The sequence below is a fragment of the Cyanistes caeruleus genome, chromosome 13, assembly GCF_971803275.1.
Source record: "Cyanistes caeruleus chromosome 13, bCyaCae1.hap1.1, whole genome shotgun sequence".
In the NCBI taxonomy this organism is placed as follows: domain Eukaryota; kingdom Metazoa; phylum Chordata; class Aves; order Passeriformes; family Paridae; genus Cyanistes; species Cyanistes caeruleus.
The window spans coordinates 2,621,671-2,642,259 of record NC_141713.1 but is presented as its reverse complement, the minus strand read 5'-3'; the positions used below and the strand labels follow the sequence as shown (position 1 = coordinate 2,642,259).

Sequence of the window (20,589 nt, the reverse complement as noted above, 5' to 3'; positions counted from 1 at the left end):
CCACAGTTTCTGGTTCCTGCACACCAACACCTCCCCAGCTGCTTGGAGAACATCAGGCACATTTTCTCTTACCTATGACAGCCAGCTTGGCAACTTGAGACTTTGCCGACCCTCCAGCACTGCTGGCCTTGCAGAAATACTCTCCTGACTGTTCTCTCTTCAGATTCTTCAGAATAAGGTTGTTTTTATATTTGTACAAGGAGGGATCCAGCAGTGAGCCATTGTGGTACCTGCCAGGAACAGTTAAGGGGCAGAGATTGACCATCTGTCTGGAGCACAGCAATGGCTTAATCCTGCGTCCTACTATGTGGATTTTCCCAGATTTCCTGCCTCAGTTTCCCGGCGGTTTAGGAGGCATCACTTAAAAATATTTCCCCTAGTCCTGGCAGTGATGTGTCTGCTGGACAGCTGGCAGGCAGGCAGAGCTGCCAGTTGTGTCTGATGAGGTTTTTTAACTCTTTCTTTGTGTGTTTTTCCAGTGAATCCCTCAGCAGATGACATTGCTGTGCCATCATGAGGAAGCCATCACTTGCAGCCATCAGTTCTCAGCACATTTAACTGTTTTATAGCTAAACCTCCCCATTTATGGAGATGGTAAGGAGATAAAACTGGCATCCATGGCACAGCTAAGATTTCTGGTAGATCAAATTCGAGCTCCTTACCAGAGGTAGCGGTCGGGAGCTGGGCTCCCTCGAGCATCGCAGCAGAGTGACACACTCTGTCCCACTCTCCTGGCTTTGTCCTCAGGGCTCCTGAAAACGTAGGGCTTTCCTGCAGGGGAAGGAAAAGGCCATCTCATTACTTTTCCTCTCATAAGACCACAAGTCTCATAAGTTTATTTGTAATGCCTGCATGAAGCTTCCTGCATTCCCCCTCTTTGGGGCTACCTGATCGATGCAGCTGCACTTGGATTGCCAGGTTTCTTCGGTTGCTCTCGGGCACGGTGACAGTTGCTGTTGCATATTTGGCTTTCTTTATTTTAAGGGTGTTTTTCCCATCAGGACAAATCCCTGGGATCCTAAACATGCCTCTGTTATCAGCCATTGTCAGCAGCTTGAGTTTCTTGGCTTGCAGGTAGACCCGGGCATCAGCAGCAGGTGACCCGTCCTCGAGAGACACCTTCCCATGCAGGGTGGCATCCTCACACATGCAAGTGTCACAGTCAGCGTTGACATGGCCCATGGGGCAGGTGATGTTGCAGGCTGGAGGAGAAGCAGATAGGTCAAAAACCAGCCCCAATTCCCCACAACACTCACAGCACGTTCTAGCATCTGCTTTTAATTTAGATGCAATAAGGCATATAGTGCATAAGGAGTAAATTGCATCCAAAACATATTTTTCATGATTATCCACAGCTGTGCATTAGAAAGGCAGGAACAATGTCATTTTGAACCTGACAATTAGTAGAAATCAGCCACATGGATATAATTACAGCTAGGAACTGTTATTTACCTTCCCCAAAGGGCTGAATTTCAGGGAAATTTGAATCCAGATCAGCATGTGAGCTCTTAGCTCAACCTTGGCAAAACTACAGATTCAATGTCATAAACTTTCTATGTTTCTGTTACCAGTGCATACCCAGAAGTTGTGATTTTGGTCTATCCCAAAACCTGTCTCCCCTTATTCAATGGTATCCTGGCTTGGGCAAGATGTGAGGTAATTGCCAAGTGAGCATTATCTGATGGGTTTAAAATTTGTGCTCACAAATATGATTCTGTTCTCATTTACCTGTGATTAATCCTAAACAATAATCTATCTTTTCCCAAGGCTCAGGTCATTCCTTTTACAACCACCAAGCATTTCTGTACAGGAGCTGTGTGATATTTCAAAGACAGAAATAAATGTAAGAAATCAGGGAAAACCTGAAACAACTTTTCTGCACAGAACATGTTTTCAGAATTTTTTCAGAATTATTTGGTTAAAAGGGGATTACAAGAATAATATAATTAATTACAAGCCCCTTCAGCAGGGACTATGGCAATTTGATATTCCCAAATCATCTCTTTCCTGGAGGTTGCATGGGCACACCTGTCTAGAGTCACTGACTCCACCTTGAGAGCTGCTGTTATAACAAGATTAAAAAGATTTTTTTTTCTATATCCCCAAGCTATTGTGAATCCCTGTTATCTTTGTGTTTGGCTATAAACTCTCACTGCTCTGCTCTTTGTACTCTCCAGCCCTGCTCAGGAATCACTAAATCCTGTCAAAGAAGAGAAAGATGGTAAAATGACAGCAGAGTACAACACCTGGACAGCGGTGAGACAGCAACATCCTCCCCTACCCATAAGTGAGTTTATAGGAGCACCTGAGCAAACATGTCCAATGCAGAGCCGCCCTTCCTCAGTTGCTTCATTACAGTGCACGCCCCAGAGGCGCTCAGCTAGGCAGGATCTGGTACGCTTCTGCACCCCGGTTTGGCCACACTTTGCTGAGCACTCACTCCATTTCGACCATGGAGACAAAAACCTTTTTGAATCTTGAGCCAGTGGACCTTGAATAACATCAGTGGTGCATTACTGAGAGGCACATTACACAGACAGCTGCCCAAAAACAGGCAGTTGGGTTTTAGCAGCTTCTATAGAGCTCAGACTATACATTTGGATATTACACACCACGTGGATTAAACAAACTCAAAGCATGTTTAGGGAGCTGGGAATTAAAGCATGAGAAGGCGTCTGAAGGCTTCTGACTTAATTCCTCATAGGCTCCCAAATTCAGGATGATTAAGATAAACCCAAGGGGAGCAAAGTGCAGGCAGCTCATGCTTAGTGTTGAATAACTTTGGCTTAAGGAAATCAAACACACATTCTCATTTAAATGTTGTTTGAGGGGCAACACTTGTCTGTTTCAGATGTCATTAAATAGTTTTTAAAAAAGTAAAATAGTTAAATAGTTACAAAAAAAGGGTAAAATTGTTGGTATGATCATGTTGAATGTCTTTAACCAAATTTCAACATATGTTTTCTATAGGGGCAGCATGTGTCCTATTGTGAACACCACTTTTACTGAGTGCAAACCAGAAGCTTGAGATGCTACCGAGCAGGGTGAGCATGTCAGGAGCCAGCTGATGGGTAAAACAGAGAAAATTTGCAAAACACATTAAGAGTTTAATATGAGGTTAGATTTTGAAAGGATTTTCTTTAACCGGGCTACTAGATGTTATTAATTTAAGCTACTTTAAATGGATGAGATTCACTCCAAGTCTGTGGTTTGGGCTTTTTTTAAAATGAGAGTGTTCTAATAATGTTTATGAGGATCTGCTAGTGACTAAAGTTTCTAAAAATGAAGTTTCTTAGAGATGTGTGCTATGTCATCTCCTGTACCTATTCTTCCACCCAATTTGTAATAGAGCAGGTTAATTTTTTTCCTAGAAAGGCAGACAGACACAGGGCTGGACTGTTCAAATTGTAAATGGGTGGTTGAAAACAATCCTGGCTTATGAAAGCAGGTGGGTGGAAAAGTCCGTTTAAATCAGAACAGATATGGGAGCTTCATGTCTGGCTTGAAGTAAGTACTTGGCTTAGATGGGCAAGGTTTTAGTCTGTTGGCACAACATCTCTAGTTCAGCATCCCAAGTAGTGGGATCCATGACTTACTAGTTAGCAATTTGAGGCTTGCAGGAAGAGGTGGGCTTGGGGATGTGGTCATATCCTGTGGATAAATTCCTATTTTTGCTTGCTCCAAGCAAAAATTTAATGTGCAACAGATTAAAGTGGGATCTCAGCAAGATCCTAAGCTTGTTTGGGATCAGCTGCTTTAATCTACAAGGCTGGTGATGATAGGAAATGAGCAGGAGAATCCTGTGGAGGAAAATGGCGTTATGTAGCTCTGGGTAGCATTTTGACAGGAGGAAAAGCAGAAAGTGGAGGATGAGGTAGAAGCTGAAGGGTCAAGCATCAGTGGGGACATGGGAAGGGACAGGACTGGCGCAGGGCACTGGCCAGCAGGAACGTACTGCGTCTGACGTAGGTGAACGTTGGGTCTCCACGGCGAGAGCTGCTCCTCGTACCTGTGGGCAGAGGGATGATTCAGGCAGGGTTTGCCAGCCAGGGAACTAGCCCCAGCATCACTGCCTTGTGCTATCCACTTTGAGGGGAAAACTATTTTACTGTTAGTTTTCAAAAATATAACTCTCAGCAAGCAGAGGGGACCTCTCAGTGTCCGTGGGTTTGGTGCTTTGATTCTTCCCAGTGGCTAAGAGAGCTGCTGGGAGCTGGGCAAAAGACTGGGAAAATCCCCAAGTCCTTTGGCATGGCCAGCCCTTTAAGTGCCTTCTGGAATTCAAATTGTGAGCCCTGGACAGTAAAGAGGTCGGGGCATCTCCCCGGGATTAATGAGCAGAGTGGGCTCTGCAGGTAATTAATCCCCCACAGGCTTTGATTCTAAAGGAATGGTGTCACAAACTGCCCAGGGTGTGGGGACAGGCTGGGCAGGGTAAAGGCAGGTCAGAGCATGTTCTGGCCCATCCCTGGGCTCTTCTCACCCCCCCAGCCTGCGCGTGCCTCCCACAGGAGCTGGGGCTGTGGTCACACGTTGACCTTCCCTTTTCCAGGAGAGGAGCCAACAGCGTGTGTCAACGATAGCCAAAACCCTACAGGAGGTTGTGAATGATTAACATTTATTCCATTGCCTAAATCATAGAATGATTCTAACCCTAAATGTCCTCTTCTACTCAAATAATACTGATTAGTTGTAATTTGTTGGGAAAATTGTCCAGCAAGGAAAATCCACCCAAGGTGGGAATTAACTTACTCTCCAAGCTGACCATTACCAGCGGGCTGAAGGTTCTCTGTCCTATCTGGACCCTGCTGAGGGCTGGTTTCAGAATCCTTTGTCCTGAGGGTCAATAAATGAATGAATAAATTAGATTCAAGGAATTGCGCATCCTTAGGCTCAATATTACAGCTTTCTCATTGGACTGTGGCTGGTTAGAGCTCCTGTAAGATGCAGCACAGGAGATGCCAAGAGAAGGACATAATGGAGATGTCCCACAGCATCTCTGCAGCTCAGGTATGATACGAATTTTCTATTTCCCTTAGCACAGAAGAAAAACTTTTTTTGTACTTGTTGTTTCTAAGGGACAAGAACTGGTTTCTGAACTTGTTATCCACCTGAGTGCTCGACAGGAGCTGATGGCCATGGCTGGTTCTTAGGGTGCTTGCTGGGACTGGTCCCATACAAACGGGGCAGCTGAGCCCCAGCACCAGCTCTCCCCTGTGGGTGCACACTGGACACTATGGGGTCTCATGTGATAGCAGGCAGGGATGGTCCCAGCATGGCCTGTGAGCTGGGGAGCTCATCCCTGGTCAACCAGAGGCTCACTGTCTCGCAGACTGGCTTTGCTCATCTGGCTGGATGGGAGCCAGTCCTTGTGTGGAAGTTGTCTGGCTGGGCAAACGCTGCAGTGACCCAGACCAGCACCCAGCATCAGTGTCGGGCTGTGTCTGCTGGCTCAGCGGCTGCTGACAGACGTGCCTGCACTGGCATGGGCAGGGGACAGCACAGTGACTGGAATAGGGATGTTTAACCTTCACCTAAAACAGATGTGGCTCCCAAGAGGAGGAGGAGGATCCAGCCTTTCATGGTGACCATCGTTGTCTCCAGAGGTGACCAGGGGCTTCCCGGAGTTTCTGCAGCTGTCCCACGCCTTCCCCAGTCCTGCAGAGACAAGCCTGACTTTGTTGAAGCTCACCCAGGTCCTGCTTCTCTTTTTTGGGGAGCTTCTCCCAGGCTGAACCACTCCAAAACATGCCACAGGGCCACTTATACCCCCTGCTCACCCACCTCCAGCAGCTCTTCATTTACTCCCACAGTGAGGAGTAGCAGGGGCTCCACGTCTGTGCTCACATCCCCCCCCTGCTTCTCACCATCACATCTGAGCCCAAATCTATTCTGCAGAGCACTGCTTTGTAACAGCATCTCCTTAACATGCCTTGGAACAGCCTGAGTACTTTTGCAGGGACCTCTCACAGCCCACACAACTCTGCAGACTCCCTGGCACCCAGCTCTGCTCCCCACAGGAGCAGGGACAGCCCCATGCCTCCATCCTTCTGCCTGCAAACTGGGCATAGTGTGAGGATAGCATCTTATCCCAGTACATCCCAGAGAGTGAGGAGAGGGAAGGCTCTTGAGCACCTCTGAAAGCAGAAAAACCCATTCACAAGCCAAGTCTTTACTGCAAATGTAGCAAGAAGCTCAGTATTTTCCTTTTCCCACAGGCACAGATGTGGGACTGAGGTTTTGTGTCAGTATTCACCAGCTCAGCCACTTCAGATTTTGTTTCCAATGAGGCTCTTTCCCCTAGAGCATCAAGCATTTGAGTATTTAATTTCTGAATGTACCTGTGGAGCTGGTGTTATCCCTAATGCCTACAGCTGGAATTCCAGGTGCTTTATTTTATGGACCCAAAATTAATGAACTGGGAGGAGGGGAGAATATTGCCCCAACCATTTGGTACCTCAGTTTACCCATAAAATGGGGCTGACAAAGAGCAGCCAGTGGTGAGAACACTGTTATTTGTAAGTGGTACTAACCATCCCCTCTGAGACTGGGGAATGTGGGACTAGGAAATACTTTGATTATGGCTCAACAAATCCCAGTCAAGCAAAAATAACAAGCAACACATGAGCAGTGTTTTGTGGGCTTACGGTGGGGTTGTGAACTCGCAGTCAGACAATAACCAGGAAAAAATTATTCCTGTTTCCCACTTGGCGACTATTTTTGGAGCTGACTCGTTCAGCACTGGCTTTGGGATATATCCCTCTGTACCCAGACACACGGTGCTAAAAAAGGGGGGTTCAAGCAGCCAGATCTTGGCAGCAGGGAAGGTGTGGAGCTGCCTGTGTCCCCTGTCTGGCAGGAGGCTGGGGAAGCCACCGCGGGAGATGAAACAGCCCCACGTAAGCAAAGCCCCCCAAAACCCCGCTCCAGCTCTCCCAGTAACCCTTTCCCAAGCCCATTAGCTGGGACGAGGAAGGGAGGAGCGGGACGCAGGGAACTGCATCCCCATCGGCGTTTTTCAGCCTCTGTGCCGTCATCTGCCCGTTAATTAATTTCCACCTCACCTTCAATCGCAGCCGCTCTTAATTACACCGCCTTAGCACAACAGAATTCTATAACCACTATCTACCACAGAAGGAAAAACAGCACGATTGGGTTGGGGTTTTTTCTCTTACCTAAAAAGCCATAAAAACCCCTTAAGGAGAGTCCCGTCTTCTCGCCACGGAGCCGCCAACCGAGCTGAGATCCGCGGGCGAGACTAAGGCTTGTCAGCTGCGGGTTCAGGGATTTGCTGCCGCTTGGGAAGGAGAGAGAGCTGCAGCTTACCGAAAGCTCCCCTGCGCCGAGCGGAGCCGGGCTGTGTGCGAGCCTCCCGCCGCCGAGGTCGCTTATATAGCCCGGCGTGTAGCTTAGGGGATGGCAGCGAGCCACCGGCCGCAAGCACAAACAGATCGGACGCGCGAGGAAACCGCAGCCTGAATAATCCCTTAATAAGATGATGGTAAACAGAAACCTGTGGCGATGCCACGGCGTGGCGGCTGCTGCTGCTGCTGCTGGGACAGGGCACGGTGTGGGTACCACGTCCTGGTGTGGGCACTGCATCCCAGCACAGCACCGTCACTGTTAGGGGTTTACCCGGGGTCTGGATCTGAAATAGACGCTGCTGAGTGTTGAAGGTGGAGATAGAGCGAACAGGCAGTGAGTTTTGGGAATGCTTTTTTGGCTTTACCCGGTCTGGGACAAATGTGCCCACCCAGCAGTTCACGTGGATTTGCCCCATTTTGCAGATGTGGGGTATGGCTTAGCTGGGCACTGTTCCCCTGCACTGCCTGCCCACCTTTGCCCCTGTTCTGGCTTTGGCAGGGGTCAAATGAGGATGCTCTGGGAATGTGAGGATGTGGGACAAAGCCAGTGGGATTGAACAACAGGGGTAGCACAGAGCTGCAGAGGCAGGACCATCCTTGTAAATAAATGTGACTGCATCTCAAGCAATGGGGCGATCTAGCAATGATTCCTAGCCAGAGTTGCCTGCTTGCCCCAGTCTGGCTTCAGCCTTACAGGCTTTTCCTCCCTTTGCAGCCACATTTTTCTCATGTAACTTGTGGCAGCTGATCTGTGGACACAGGGTTCCTGGGTGTTTACAAAGCATGTGGCCTTGTGCAAGTGACTGCTACCCATGCATGCAGCCCTGGAGCCACTGGATTGTGCAGATGGTTGCTGCAGGAATGTGGTGTGAGAGCACATGCTTGATGTGTCTGGAGCAACCCCCAAAAGAAAAGGATGGGTGTTGGGATAGCCAGTGGGGACCCATGGTGTCCCAGACTGCCTCCTGGTAGTCCTTGTCAGCCCTGCTGCTGGAGGGAGTGGTGCAGGAGGAACACAGATCAAGATGTCACATAAAAAATAATCAGCAGTGAGCTACACTGGCTCCTGTTTATGTTTACGAGGGAAAAGGAAAAAACACCTGAGATGTGCCAAAAAATGGCGGAATGTTTATCTGGTGGGCAAGGAGTGCCCAGTGAGCTGGAAGCTCCAGACCTCTGACATAAACATGGAGATCATCTGTGTTTCCCCTCTGTGATGAAGATGAGATGTGGGAAAGGTGCTGAGGCAGAGAGCAGGAATTCATCTTCCCCGGATGGAACTTACCTCCCACCATGGCTGACCCACACTAAGCACAGCACTGATTCCTTGGCAAGACATCTCCAGTCCCACCGGCTGCTTGCCCACATCCTGGCATCAATTTCTATAGGTTGCACTACTTGATAAAGAAACTGTTTTATTCCTTTTAACTGTTCTGCAAAAGGAATAAAATGTTATTCCTTATGTTATGGAAATGGGATGACAGCTCTAACCCAGTGCAGGTGCAGGCATTTCTGCAGGGGATTTTGCAACCTCCTTAGCATGGCTGTTGTCTCTCTAGCATGTCTCCTTCAAGACAGGCTCTGGGGACATGTGTGTGGCTTCAGGAGCAGCTTTGGGACGTGTGAGTTCATGCAAACCCCAGTTCTCTAGAAAAGTTAATTTGCACAGTCTCTCTTGGCTTGACCATCCCTTGATGCAGCTCTGACATGTGGCTGACTTTGGAGGGAACAGCATGAGAAGAGCCCCAGATGTTCCCAGTGCTGAGCACCACCAGCTCTGGGAGAGGCTTTCCATCTGCCTGGAGGTGAACGATGCCTCAGCCCATACATAGGGTGGAGAGGACAAGTCAGGGACTGCCCCATGACTGGGGTGGTCTGCAGGGGTGTAGTACCTGTGGCCAGTGACAAGGATGCATCCCAGAACAAACTGCTCCTTTCTGCCCATCACCTGTGGCTTCAGCTGCCTAAGGCTGCTGCTTCCCATCAGAAAGCAGCAGATCCACAGTCTCTTGGACTCATTCCCCTCCTGGATTAATGCTGGGGAGCCTACCCAAATCTCATGGTTTTTTTCCATGGTTTCATCACTGATGTGTAATTACAAAGCCATAAGGTATTTATGTGAATGCTGCCATGCTTAGTGCTCCCTCTGACCAGTGCTGAGGCTGGGGCAGTATCAGAGGAGTGTGAGAGCAGATGGTGCCAGCAGCATCTCCCTCCCCACACATAGTTTTTCTTGCATTCATCTAATAAATCCAGGGGAACACTGGCTAGTAATGCTCATTCTGGTTCTTCATGTCTCCCACCATTTCAAGTACAGCATGGGCTGAGTGACCATCTCCAAAACCCAACTGCACCATGCCAGGAGGATAACAGGGTTGGAGGGGCTGCTCTCAGGGCTGCAGGTGGAATTCACAGGCTGTGGGGTCTGTGAAATGCTCTGTGGGGCCCATAAATCCCCTTTTGGGCCAAGGCCCTGCCTAATTCCCTGCCGGCTGCCCTCGTCCTCCCTCCCTGCGCCCTCTCCACTCCGCCAAAGGGAGCTGACGGTTATTTTCCCCTGCTGCATGTTTCTGGGCTTGCTTCTGTTTACGGAGATGGGAGTTAAAATAACTGATTGATGACTTTGTTCCATCCCAAACACTTTGGGGAAGTTTGTGTGGTTTAGAAGGGAGAGTTGGGAGCTGGGATTTCATTAAGCACTTGGCTCCCAGCACTTCTCCAGCCATGCTCCAGGGGTGGCTAATGTTGTTTTTTAAATCCTGTTTTGCTATCCCAGGAGCCAGAGTGGCGATTTCCATGGTTTGTAGGAGAACTTGGAGATGTGGCAGGACCCTGAGGTACCCTTTGAGTTCTGAAACACCAGCAAACCTTGTAGCCACTGCAATATTGTTTCACTTAAGCCCTCCTCCACCGCTTCATCAGCACAAAATCGCACTCCAGCTGCCTAAAATCTTTGGAAAAGAGCCAAAAAAATGAATTACTAGAGTTTGTTTTCATCGTGTGGATGAGGATTTACAGGCTGTGACTGGGAGAAAAGGAGTGAGTAGACCTTTTTCCCCTCTGGAAGGATTTGCTTGGAAGCTAAAATTTCTACAGGGGCTCAGTAGTGCTCAGCTCCATAAACATCATTTATGGAACAGATACAAAAGGCAGCACACTGTGGGGATACCAGGACAGCCAGGATCCAGGGAAAGACTGATTTTAGCTCTGGAGCTCAGGAAGCCTTTTTCTGCAGTGGTGAAAGAGCCAGGAGTGAGGAGACAGTGTCTGTGCTGGTTGTGGGGTCTGCTCCACAGGGTAGGCCCCCAAATGTTTTCTGGCACCAACACAACACAGCTGACTCCTGACATCAAAAAGAGGGTGCCCTCTATTCCATGATTCAATCTGTAAAGGAAAAAGGCTTTTTCTAGTGCTTTTGCAGGGCATGTTTGCTACTGGAGTGCCCAGGGACTGTCAACTTCCACCCTGCTTCACACATATAGACCCACGTACCCTGGGGAGGGATTCACTGGGATATCCTGGATTGCAGAAGGGTCCCACTGGTATTTCCCTCCTAGGTGCCATGGTCATATATCTGCTGTCTCTCCTTCCCTGTCAGAGCTTGGAGGGGCAGAAACCATGACGCTGTGAGAGCACCAGAAGTGTCTCAATAACGAATCACTTTTTAATTATGTGTCTGAGCTGGGGAAATTAAGATAAGAATTCTGACTCATTTAGAAACTCTCTTCGAGATGGAGAAGGCCATTATTTTCAAGCCCTCCATGAATAATGCATATCCCAGCCTTTTCCTGGAGCATTAACTGCTCAGGGACACTTGCAGGGCAGCATCATGGTGTGGGGAACATCCTGCCCACAGATGTGGCAGGGCCTGAGCTATTGCACAACCTCTGATCAGTGATGTAAAAGCGGTCGCAGGATGGGAACAGGCGTGATGGGAATGTGGCCAGGTCCAGGCCAGGACAGCACCTCAATGGGGACATTTACACTGCAAAGGAAGGGCAGGAGCAGAGCTCCAGCCCACAGTCCAGTGGCTGTTTGCTTTAGCTCTGGACAGGGTTGGATGGACAAAGACCATCCTGTGTCAAAGTCCATGTTGATTTGGGTAATTAATCGCTCCTGAAGAAATCCTTGATTTATTGCTCCTGTTTATGGGTATTGGCTTTGGGCTGGGTTGCACTCCAGGCTGTGCACCCGTGCTGGCACAGGGAGCAGCCTCCCACACATGGGACGGCAATCCCTGGTCTCATCTGTGCCTTTTCTTCCATATTCTTGCTATAAACCAAGTTGAAGTGGGCGGGTTTGCAGCGATTTACACCAGCAAAACATCAGCCAGTTTTTCCTAAAAAACAACAAAATCCTGCCTGATCCATGAGTGTGCAGGGGAGGGCTTGGTTCTTCCAGTTTGTCTTTCTCCTGTTCTGCAGGAATTGCACCAGCAGCACATTGGAGAGGTGTAGTGTAAGTCAGACCAGAGGCAACAGTGATGGCAATGAAAATGAAGCTTTGAGTTAAAAAATGTTTTTTAGTGTTTGGCCGAGCCTCTATGTGGAATGGACAGAAAGATGAAAGAGGGCGGGCCATGAGGGTGATGGGCATGCCTTGTTGAACCATGTTGAATTCCATGTGGGAATTTCTGTCAGGTTAATTATTGCACTGAGCAATGTGGAGCTGTGCTTGGGCTGGGGTAATCAGGGTTGATCCACCCCCAGGTTTCAGCTCTGAAAGAATTTGCTAGCATCCCCACTGGCAAAAGAGAGCATGGAAATGCCTTCCCTTCCTGGAGTGCCTGTGGTCATGGGGGCGACCGGAGATGTAAAATATCTCACGACCTCATGCACTATGCCAAGGACATGCTTGGAAAAGCCAATCTCTGCTGAGCTAATTCCAGCACTGCTGGGATTCCCCCTGGAATACGTGGCCAGATCAGCTTTCGCTGGAGGATAAATGTGTGTTTGCTGGGAGCACACCAGAGGGTTTGGTGGGGCCAAGGGTTGCTGAAGAAAGGCCTGGCAGCTCCTGGTGTGAGCACCTTTTCCCATCTGAGACAAAAACTGCTGAGAGCAGACTGCAAAGGCAGCGTGGGAGATGAGCACTTCTGCAGAGAAACAGCAGGAGCAAACTGAATGCTGGCTCCCAGAAACACCTCCCTGGGAAGCCAGCTCTGGATGGGGGAGATGTCAGTACTGATGCTCATCCTTAGGGATAGCCACTGGGTTCCTACATGCAGTCCCATAGCTTGACTAGAGCAGATTTCTTGTGGGGGGGTAAAAGCAGAGCTGGGGAGCAGAAATTATATCACTCTGGCTCATTAAACTCAGCATTGGTGATATCTATCCCCACCAAGACACTGATCCTTTCCTAAAAGCATAGAGAAGGATCCTGTGCCTGCATAAAGTTCACCCAGGAGTATCTTTAAGCTTTGAAAACTGCTTGGAGATATGAAGCTCATGGGAAAGAGGTGTCAGGGGAGCTGTTCCCTGCTTTTTGCTCCTGCAAGCCCTGTGTAACTCTGCCAAGGGTCCCACAGGGATGTCAGCTTTCCCCACATCTCACCTCTCCCCGAGTGCTGTAAAGGAGAGCAGCCCTTGAATCTGGCCAATGTTTAGGAAGGAGCATCCAGAAGGAGCACCGAAATACGGCCTTGGGACACACAATCCTATTTGAGAGTTTGGAGGCAGGAGGGTATTTGGAGCAACACGATGGACAGGTCCCACAGGGAATAAAAAAAGCAGAGGATAAAAGAGGGCACAGAAGGCAAAGGCAAGGAGAGCAACTAAACCCTGTCCAAAAACAAGGGCAAAATTGTTCACTTCCATGGTTAGTCACAACGAAAACATTGGCATTTCATAATTTCTTCCAGCTTGAGAAAAATACCCCATTAGGGCAGTGAGAGCCCTGACTGGGCCAGTGCGTGCTGAAACTGAAGGGGACCCATGACCCCTCTGCTGACCCTGTGGGTTATTTTCATGCTTTACTGGGGACTGGGGTGCCAGGTGAAAGTTCCCAAATAATTTCCTCCCCAAATAAATTCCAGCCTGGGCAGGAAAGAAAAGCTGCTGTGGGGAAGCTGAGCAGAGTGGAGCAGTGATGCACACACCACCAGATTTTATCACTTGGTGGTGAGCAGATGTGGCTTAGCACCAGATCCCACCATGTCTCTTGGGGCTTGACCTCAGGATCTGGTCTGGGGTGATAAATTCCCTCCTCTTTCTTTTCCAGTTTAGAGTTGAGGAGGGGGTGTTGCTGTAGTTAACATGTCCTGGTGAGAGACAGGGGAGAGACCCTGAGAGCTGCTGCTCTGCATGGGAAGATGTAAATCTGGGGAACCCCTGGTAATGATGCTCTGGATATCTGAGCTCAGCAGCATCAGGGGCACCAGCCTGGGGTATTAAAAGGTGGGAATTGTAGCAGGTTTAAGCATGTTTTTCCTGCTACCCCTGTCCAATGGTGTGATACCCCCTAGAGAGGGTTTTTATCAGTGAGGTTTTGATATACAAAGCTGAATCAGAAACAGAGTATTGTCTCACCGAGAAATGGTCTAAAGATACAGTTTACCAAGTAGTTGAGCCCGGAAGGCAGGACAGATCCCTCCCTCTGCTTTAAACAGGGTTTTTAGGAGGCGGATGGGGTGATCCAGATTATCCCCAGGAGGGGCAGCAATTACCATCCCTCCTTGGCAGGTTCAGCAGAGCGGCCAGGGCCGGCTGAGCAGGCAGAATGGGGCGCTGGTTTATCCCCTGTGATCACTGGGATTTGTGCCTCTGCCTTTTGCTACAGAGATTTTGGGGAATTTTGGGTGATGCCCTGTTTCAGACCTGTTTGTAACTTACAGCACAGTGGCACCGTGCTAATTTTTATGATGCTGTTATTTAATGAAAAGGCTGAAAACTGGGAGCTTCCCAGTCGCTTGACTTGTGAACTTTGGGTAAGAAGAGAAGCTGTTCCAGAGGTGAGCTCATTTCTAACCCCGGGAAATGACTTCATTGATGCTGGTATTTACTCACAAAAACATTGCATGTCAGATGTCCCTGACTAGACTTTCTGTTTCAAGTCCAGTATGAGACAAAAATTTCCTTGGATGAGCTGCTCCTAAGACAATTCAAGGTTTAGAGAAGGAGGAGAAGAATTGCAGGGGGGGTGGGTGTGGGGAAAGAATCAGCATTAAAAACATTCTGAAATCATGAGGTTTTTCTGAATAAAGGCAAGTTTTTGGGCATCCAGTCTGGCTGAAGCACCTGCCTGGGGAGAGGGTGCAGATGATGAGTCCAGCAGAGAAATCACCTATCCTTACCCCCCACAATAACCAGCAGCTGGAGTTTCTCTCAAAAAGCAAAATACAAGTTTTTATCTTTGGGAAGCCAAGCCCCCAGCAGTGATTTATCAGGACAAACAGCAGGAGGTTCTCTGCCCCATGTTTGCCATAGGTTAATGGAAATTATATCCCACACTGCTCTCCCTGGATGAGATCCCACTATATACAAGGTGTCTGATGGAAAAACACAGCACTTGCATTTTTACTCAAGGTCTGCTCGTGCACAAATTGTCACTGGGATTGTATTACCCAGTGTGGTTCCCAGTTTCTGTTTTCTCCAGCATCCCAGGATGATCCACATGGATTTGGAGAGATCAGTCCTATCTGGGGACACTGGGGGATGCTCTGTCCCCTCATGACCCAGCACTGGACTGCAGCTCTGGGGATGTACTGGGGCAGCATCCCAAGAGGAGGAGATTTCGGGAAGAGCCAAGCTGGGATGTATGGAAACAAGCCCTGCCTGCCAGCACTGTTTCCTAATCCTGGACACCAAAACCCTCTGATCGTTAAACCAGTGTTCAGAGATTCGGCTGAAGGCTGCCATGCAGACAACATCCAAACTGACCTTTGAGGAGATGAGCAAAAAAAAAAAAAAGAAAAGACAGAAAACACAAGGGGGTTACTGTGCAAACGCCGGAGAAAAGCAGTAATTTCAACAAGGGACCCCACCCTTAAAATAAGACTTATTGCTAATGCATGCCCAGGACATTTCTGTGTGATGGTATGCTAAAAAAATCCTCTCTGAAGAAGGACTAAAGGCTTTGTTGTGACATGAGCAAGGCTTACAGTTCCCAAGAAAAATCCTGTCCCTCTCTTGCATCATATGGCCAGGGATGGAGAGGACATTTCTAGACAAAAAGACCATCAGCCAGGACAAAGGACAAACAGGGAATACATTCCTGACTTGCTATTTAATTGCTTTTGTGCAGGTGCAAAGGGCTAAATGAAAAGAAAAATAAGGATGAGTGTGTGGGGCTGAATTAATCTCAGCTTTAAGCAGGAACCTAATGTCAGGAGGAGGTGGCTGCTGGAACAAACAGGCTTCCACCCAACTTCTATGCAGATTTTTTGCTATTTTTCCCCCAAGGGCTAGGCTCATTCCTAAGGCACTGGTGGGTGATACCCCTGTCAGGTAAGGAGGTGATGGGGACAATCCCATCCTATGTGGCAGGATTGGCTGGTGCTCACTGGCAGTACCAGCTGAGTCTGCTTTCCTCTTTTCCCCTGTATGAAAAGCACTTTGGATGCAGGACTTGCCCTCTGTGGCTCTGAGCAGGGAATTTCCATCCTGATCCCTTTTGGCAGCCCTATACAGAAGAGATGGAGAGTTTAGGGGATTCTAGAGCAAACATGGTCCACTACCTGCAGCATCTCCTGGGTGTCAGGAGCTGGTCACTCTGCCACACAATATGACTCAAACCCACAGAGGTTTGAGTGTCAAATTGGAAAAAGGAAAAATATCTGTTCTGCTTGTGCCCAGGAGGACTCCTGCCAGCATAGCAGCCTCAGAGATGGTGCAACCATCAGAGCTCAGGCATTTCCTCCTGAAATAAGTGGGAGTAGTTTTAATAATGGAAAATCTATTCCAGAAAGGGAATCTCCTCCTCTTGGGGAACAATGCAGAGCCACCACTGCCAGCCTGGGATCTGCAGGGACCTGTATACCACATACTCTTTAATTTAATAGCCTGGAAAATGTGAAGGTCTATCTGCATGTTATTAAAGTCCCAGCAAAGCCCCTGGAAGTGTGTTTGCCAGTGCTGGCCCCAGCACAGCTTGGGGCTGTCCCTCTTTCATCCCCACAGCTCCTTTGCTGGCCAGAAGAGTAGGATGTCCTCAGTTTCCCTCCCTGTCCTTGCATTGCACATCATATTTTTTAAGCTCTTGTGAGCTCTTTGTCCCTCCCAAGGTCCTTCTCTCTCACTATGTGATGCTGTAAGAAATACAGAAAGAACAAGATGGGAACTGATAGACTGCAGGAAAAAAAGCACATTCATTAAAATAGCAAAATGAACCACGTTTCCCCTTATTAATTCTCTCCTTACAGTATTTCCAGTCCAGGCATGTGCCTGTGATGCTCCCATGGACCCGTGTGGTCCAGGAGCATCTCCGAGGTGTGTGCGCGCGTGTCTGAGAGTCTCTCGGTTGTCTGAGCAACGGGACGTTCATCACTAACTCCCAGGATAATTAACTCATTTTCCTGTATTTATAGCACACCAGTACAGGGAGTATTGGCACTTATCCCTGATGGAGCCACATTTGGCCACAACATTTTGAATTTTGGCCATTTCTTGCATTACGGTGGCTGCCTGAGCCAGGCTGCCCATGGGTGCTCGCCTCGGTGTGCCCCGCTCCTGCTTTGCCAGTGCAGGGGTGTTTGCAGCAGCATTCCCGTCTCCAGATGCCTGCATATGCCTGTGCTAACAGCAGCGTTGCTCCTGGCTTGGCCGCTGGCAAGGGGAAATTTTACTGCTTCAAGGTTTGTTGCAGGGATCTGCTGCAAGGAAACATTGGAGCATCCTGACTCAGCACTGCAGCGGTGGGGGACCCGTGGGAAAGACACAGAGCATCTTCTCTCAGCATCAGGGCATGCGTATGCCAGGTATGTTCCCATCAGCTGTGATAAATCCTGACCTGGACACAGATTTCTTGTTTCTTCCAGACAAGCAATTTGGTACTTATTAGCTGTTTGTTCTCTTTGCTGCTTGTTTGTTGGGTTGGTCTTTGGGGAGGGAGGGGTGAAGGCAGTGAGGGGAAGGGGGCTCGGGGTGCGGGTGGTGGGGCTGGAGGAGGGTGCATTGCTGCAAGGTGTCGGCATCTCCATCCCGCAGTGCTGGGGAGACAGATTTGATCTCTGCTGCTTCTGTTGTTTGTACAAATGTAAGGAATGTTTTATTTTGGAATCAGCAAACAGGAAGGTGCTTGAAACAGTAGGGGATATGCTGTACCTGCAGCTGGGGCTGTAAACAGCTCATGGCCACAGTATTTGCCCTTAAAAAGTGAGTTCTGCTCAGATAAAAGGGCAATGAAATCAAGTGTGGGGGCCAACCACACTGCTCATCACTCCCCAGCCACCCCCAGCTTAGGGGGTGTTCTACCTTCCTCTCCTCCTCCTCCTTTGCCTCCAGAAGGGAAAGGGACAGAGGTGTAATACTGGTGCTGCTTGGGTCCTGGGAAGGGACATCCAGGCTCCTAAATGTCACTGTGATCCTCTCCCAGGAGCCACTGTCAGACTCTGGACAGTGTGGGATGCCTTTTCTCCCTGCCTGGTCACCCTCAGCTGCTCCTGCCCCTGACCCCAGATCTGGCATTGAAGATGGAGGTGGATCATTAAGGTTAAACACTGATGGGAAGGGCTGTGTGGTTTCTAAAAAGCTGAGCCCTGCTTATAAACCCCCCTTGAAAGGACGAGTCCTTGAACCAAGCACAGCTGTCCCAGCACAGGCTCAGCCAGCTCTGGTATGACCCATTCCCAGCAGGATGCTGGCAGACAGTGAGTGGTTCCGTGGTCCTGGCCACCACTCCTGCTTTCCCAGCTGCTCAGCCACCTTGCAAGCAGCTAAAAATATATGTCTGTGTGACCAGTCACTGTAGCAAGGGTGAGCCAGAGAGGGCAGCCAGGCTGGGTCATCGTGGTGGGGTGACACAGTGGCTTCACAAAATGGGTAACACAGGACGGGACAAGACAGGATGGGACAGACTGCTGCTGGTACCTCCAGTGCAGATCCCACTATCTCCCCACTTGTCCATTTGTTGAAGCTGCAGCACTCTACACAGCCCCTAAGAAGGGATTCACTTTTCTGCTTGCATTTCAGCAGGGGATGAGTGAGGAGCAGCTCCCTGCATCTCCCCACTGCCCCACCGTGCAGGAGGACACCAATGTCTCGGCCTCTGCATACCCCCAGTACTGGGTGGAGCCCCAGTTCACTCAAGCAGCGAAGGTCCGTGTGATCATCACAGCCGTCTTCTTCCTGCTAGCAGCAGGCAGCAACGCAGCAGTGCTGGGCAGCCTGCTGAGGAAGAGGAGGAAATCCCACGTGCAGCCGCTGATCCTCAGCCTGGCGCTGGCTGACCTGCTGGTGACAGTGATGGTGATGCCCCTGGATGCGGCATGGAATGTGACAGTGCAGTGGTATGGAGGGGACATCTCCTGCAAGATCCTCAACTTTCTCAAGCTCTTTGCTATGTATGCAGCTGCCCTGGTACTGGTGGTCATCAGCCTGGACCGGCACGCAGCCATCCTCCATCCCTTCTCCCGTGCTCACCACCGCAATGGGATGCTGCTCCGTGCTGCCTGGGCTGGCAGTGTGCTCCTGGCTTTGCCCCAGGTAAAGTTCAGTGCCCTCCCCACAGAGTTTGCCTAAGCTGGGGTGGTTTTGGAGAAGGGCTTCTCCAGCCCAACATCTCCAACCAGTCCATCCCAATCCATGGACTCCACCAGCACCAGAATAAGCCATGAGTTAGGTGCCCAGAGTCCATTTTCCAGTCCAATGGCAGCAGGGAGGCACTCTCCATGCACAGCCAGCAGCATCTCCAGGATGTGATGCTCTGTTCCAAATCCTCTCTGAGTTATTCTTTGTTCCTCCATTTCAGCTTTTCCTCTTCCACCTGAACACAGTCCCAGGAAGGAATTTCACCCAGTGTGTTACTCATGGAAGCTTCCGAGCACACTGGGAGGAAACCGTCTACAACATGTTCACCTTCACCACCCTCTACATCACCCCTCTGAGCGTCATGGTTGTTTGCTACATCCGGATCCTTTGGGAGATCAGTAAGCAGCTAAAGGTCAATAAAGGTAAGTAGATCCCAGCCCTTTAATGCCCTCCATGACTGAATTTCTCCATCCTGGAATTGTTGTTGGGTCTGTAACAACACCCTTTGAAAGCTAAGAAGTTTTGCAGAAACAAGCTAAGAAATTATTGACCCCAGTCCTTGCTGTCTTCTGCTTCCTGTGGGACATGGACCAGATTATGAGATGGTCTTCCCTCTCTGGCAGAAGCAGAGTCAAGGATGGTTATGTTGTCTTGGTTTTCCCCTGTCTTCAACTATCCTTTTGACTCTCCTTGGCAGGTTTGACAAGAAATCAAAATGACCACATCTCCAAGGCACGAATGAAGACTCTCAAGATGACCATAGTGATTGTTGCCACCTTCATCATCTGCTGGACCCCCTACTATCTCCTGGGCTTGTGGTACTGGTTCCAGCCAGCCATGATCCAGAAGATGCCAGAGTATGTCAACCACAGCTTCTTCCTCTTTGGCTTGCTGCACACCTGCACCGACCCTATCATTTATGGGCTGTACACTCCTTCCTTTCGGGAAGACGTGCAGCTGTGTCTCAGGGGCATTGAAACAGCCATCACCAGGCAAAAGAGACACAAACCCATCTCGGCCTCAGAGAGGAACATCAAGGATGGTGCTGCAAATGGTGGGGTGGCATCAGGAGGCTCCAATGGCACAACTGTCAGCACGGTATGATGAAGAGATGTACCCACAAGGGAATGGCAGGCACAGCTTTGGGACTGTTCTGTCCTGTAGGACCATTTTGGAGACTGTCATGATGAGGTTCCCTACTCAGCTTTGGTGGGTGAAGATCTCTGGCCAGTAACTGAGGATGTGTCTCCTGCCTGTACTCAGGGTGAAAAATATCTGGGGGTATTTATGGTCATTCTGCTGTATTCTGGCAGTGCCGTGACAACTAGAAAGAAAAACATCCTTTTTGTACCTGGCACAAGCTCCATCCCTGATTCTGGGATCAAGCTTCTCCACACTTCCAACATCAACCCCTGGGAGGAAATTTACCATCTCCTCTGTGGTCCAGGATCATGTCTCTGAAGTGGCTGGTCTTCAAGTGTCCTTTGCACTCACACCCAGCTGTAGAGCTGCATGGATGGTGTCACCCTGAGCCTGCAAAG

The 20,589-nt window shown here is 49.4% G+C and overlaps 3 protein-coding genes across 7 annotated transcripts in view; 2 read left to right on the top strand and 1 right to left on the bottom strand.

Annotated features, from left to right (window-relative positions):
- Positions 1-5,660, top strand: part of MTFMT (mitochondrial methionyl-tRNA formyltransferase) — a 19,417-nt gene extending 13,757 nt beyond the window's left edge. Inside the window, exons 12-13 of the transcript XR_015275728.1 lie at positions 2,178-2,287; positions 2,971-5,660. The gene's annotated coding sequence lies outside the window, so the exon portion shown is untranslated. The remainder of the gene's footprint in view (positions 1-2,177; positions 2,288-2,970) is intronic.
- CILP (cartilage intermediate layer protein) overlaps positions 1-7,602 on the bottom strand; it is an 11,323-nt gene extending 3,721 nt beyond the window's left edge. Inside the window, exons 1-8 of one of the 4 annotated variants that reach the window (XM_086848733.1) lie at positions 7,327-7,602; positions 5,535-5,658; positions 4,753-4,836; positions 3,956-4,009; positions 2,306-2,491; positions 888-1,202; positions 663-771; positions 73-230 (exon numbers count right to left, since the gene is read on the bottom strand). In XM_086848733.1, the coding sequence (XP_086704859.1) occupies positions 73-230; positions 663-771; positions 888-1,202; positions 2,306-2,491; positions 3,956-4,009; positions 4,753-4,836; positions 5,535-5,658; positions 7,327-7,602 (1,306 nt within the window). Of the gene's footprint in view, positions 1-72; positions 231-662; positions 772-887; positions 1,203-2,305; positions 2,492-3,955; positions 4,010-4,752; positions 4,837-5,534; positions 5,659-7,175 lie in introns of those variants that run through there. The other 3 variants (XM_023933807.2, XM_086848734.1, XM_086848735.1) reach the window with 3 other exon arrangements.
- Positions 480-20,589, top strand: LOC111933979 (gonadotropin-releasing hormone II receptor). 2 transcript variants are annotated; one of them, XM_086848809.1, is made up of 9 exons: positions 480-594; positions 1,572-1,656; positions 1,768-1,843; positions 2,178-2,287; positions 2,971-3,044; positions 17,166-17,277; positions 18,491-19,003; positions 19,269-19,470; positions 19,746-20,589. In XM_086848809.1, exons 7-9 carry the CDS (start codon positions 18,497-18,499, stop codon positions 20,150-20,152), a joined length of 1,116 nt encoding a protein of 371 aa, XP_086704935.1. In that variant the 5' UTR covers positions 480-594; positions 1,572-1,656; positions 1,768-1,843; positions 2,178-2,287; positions 2,971-3,044; positions 17,166-17,277; positions 18,491-18,496; the 3' UTR covers positions 20,153-20,589. The 2 variants fall into 2 exon arrangements, with proteins under 2 accessions (XP_086704935.1, XP_023789571.1); XM_023933803.2 differs by lacking the exons at positions 480-594; positions 1,572-1,656; positions 1,768-1,843; positions 2,178-2,287; positions 2,971-3,044 and adding an exon at positions 7,204-7,501.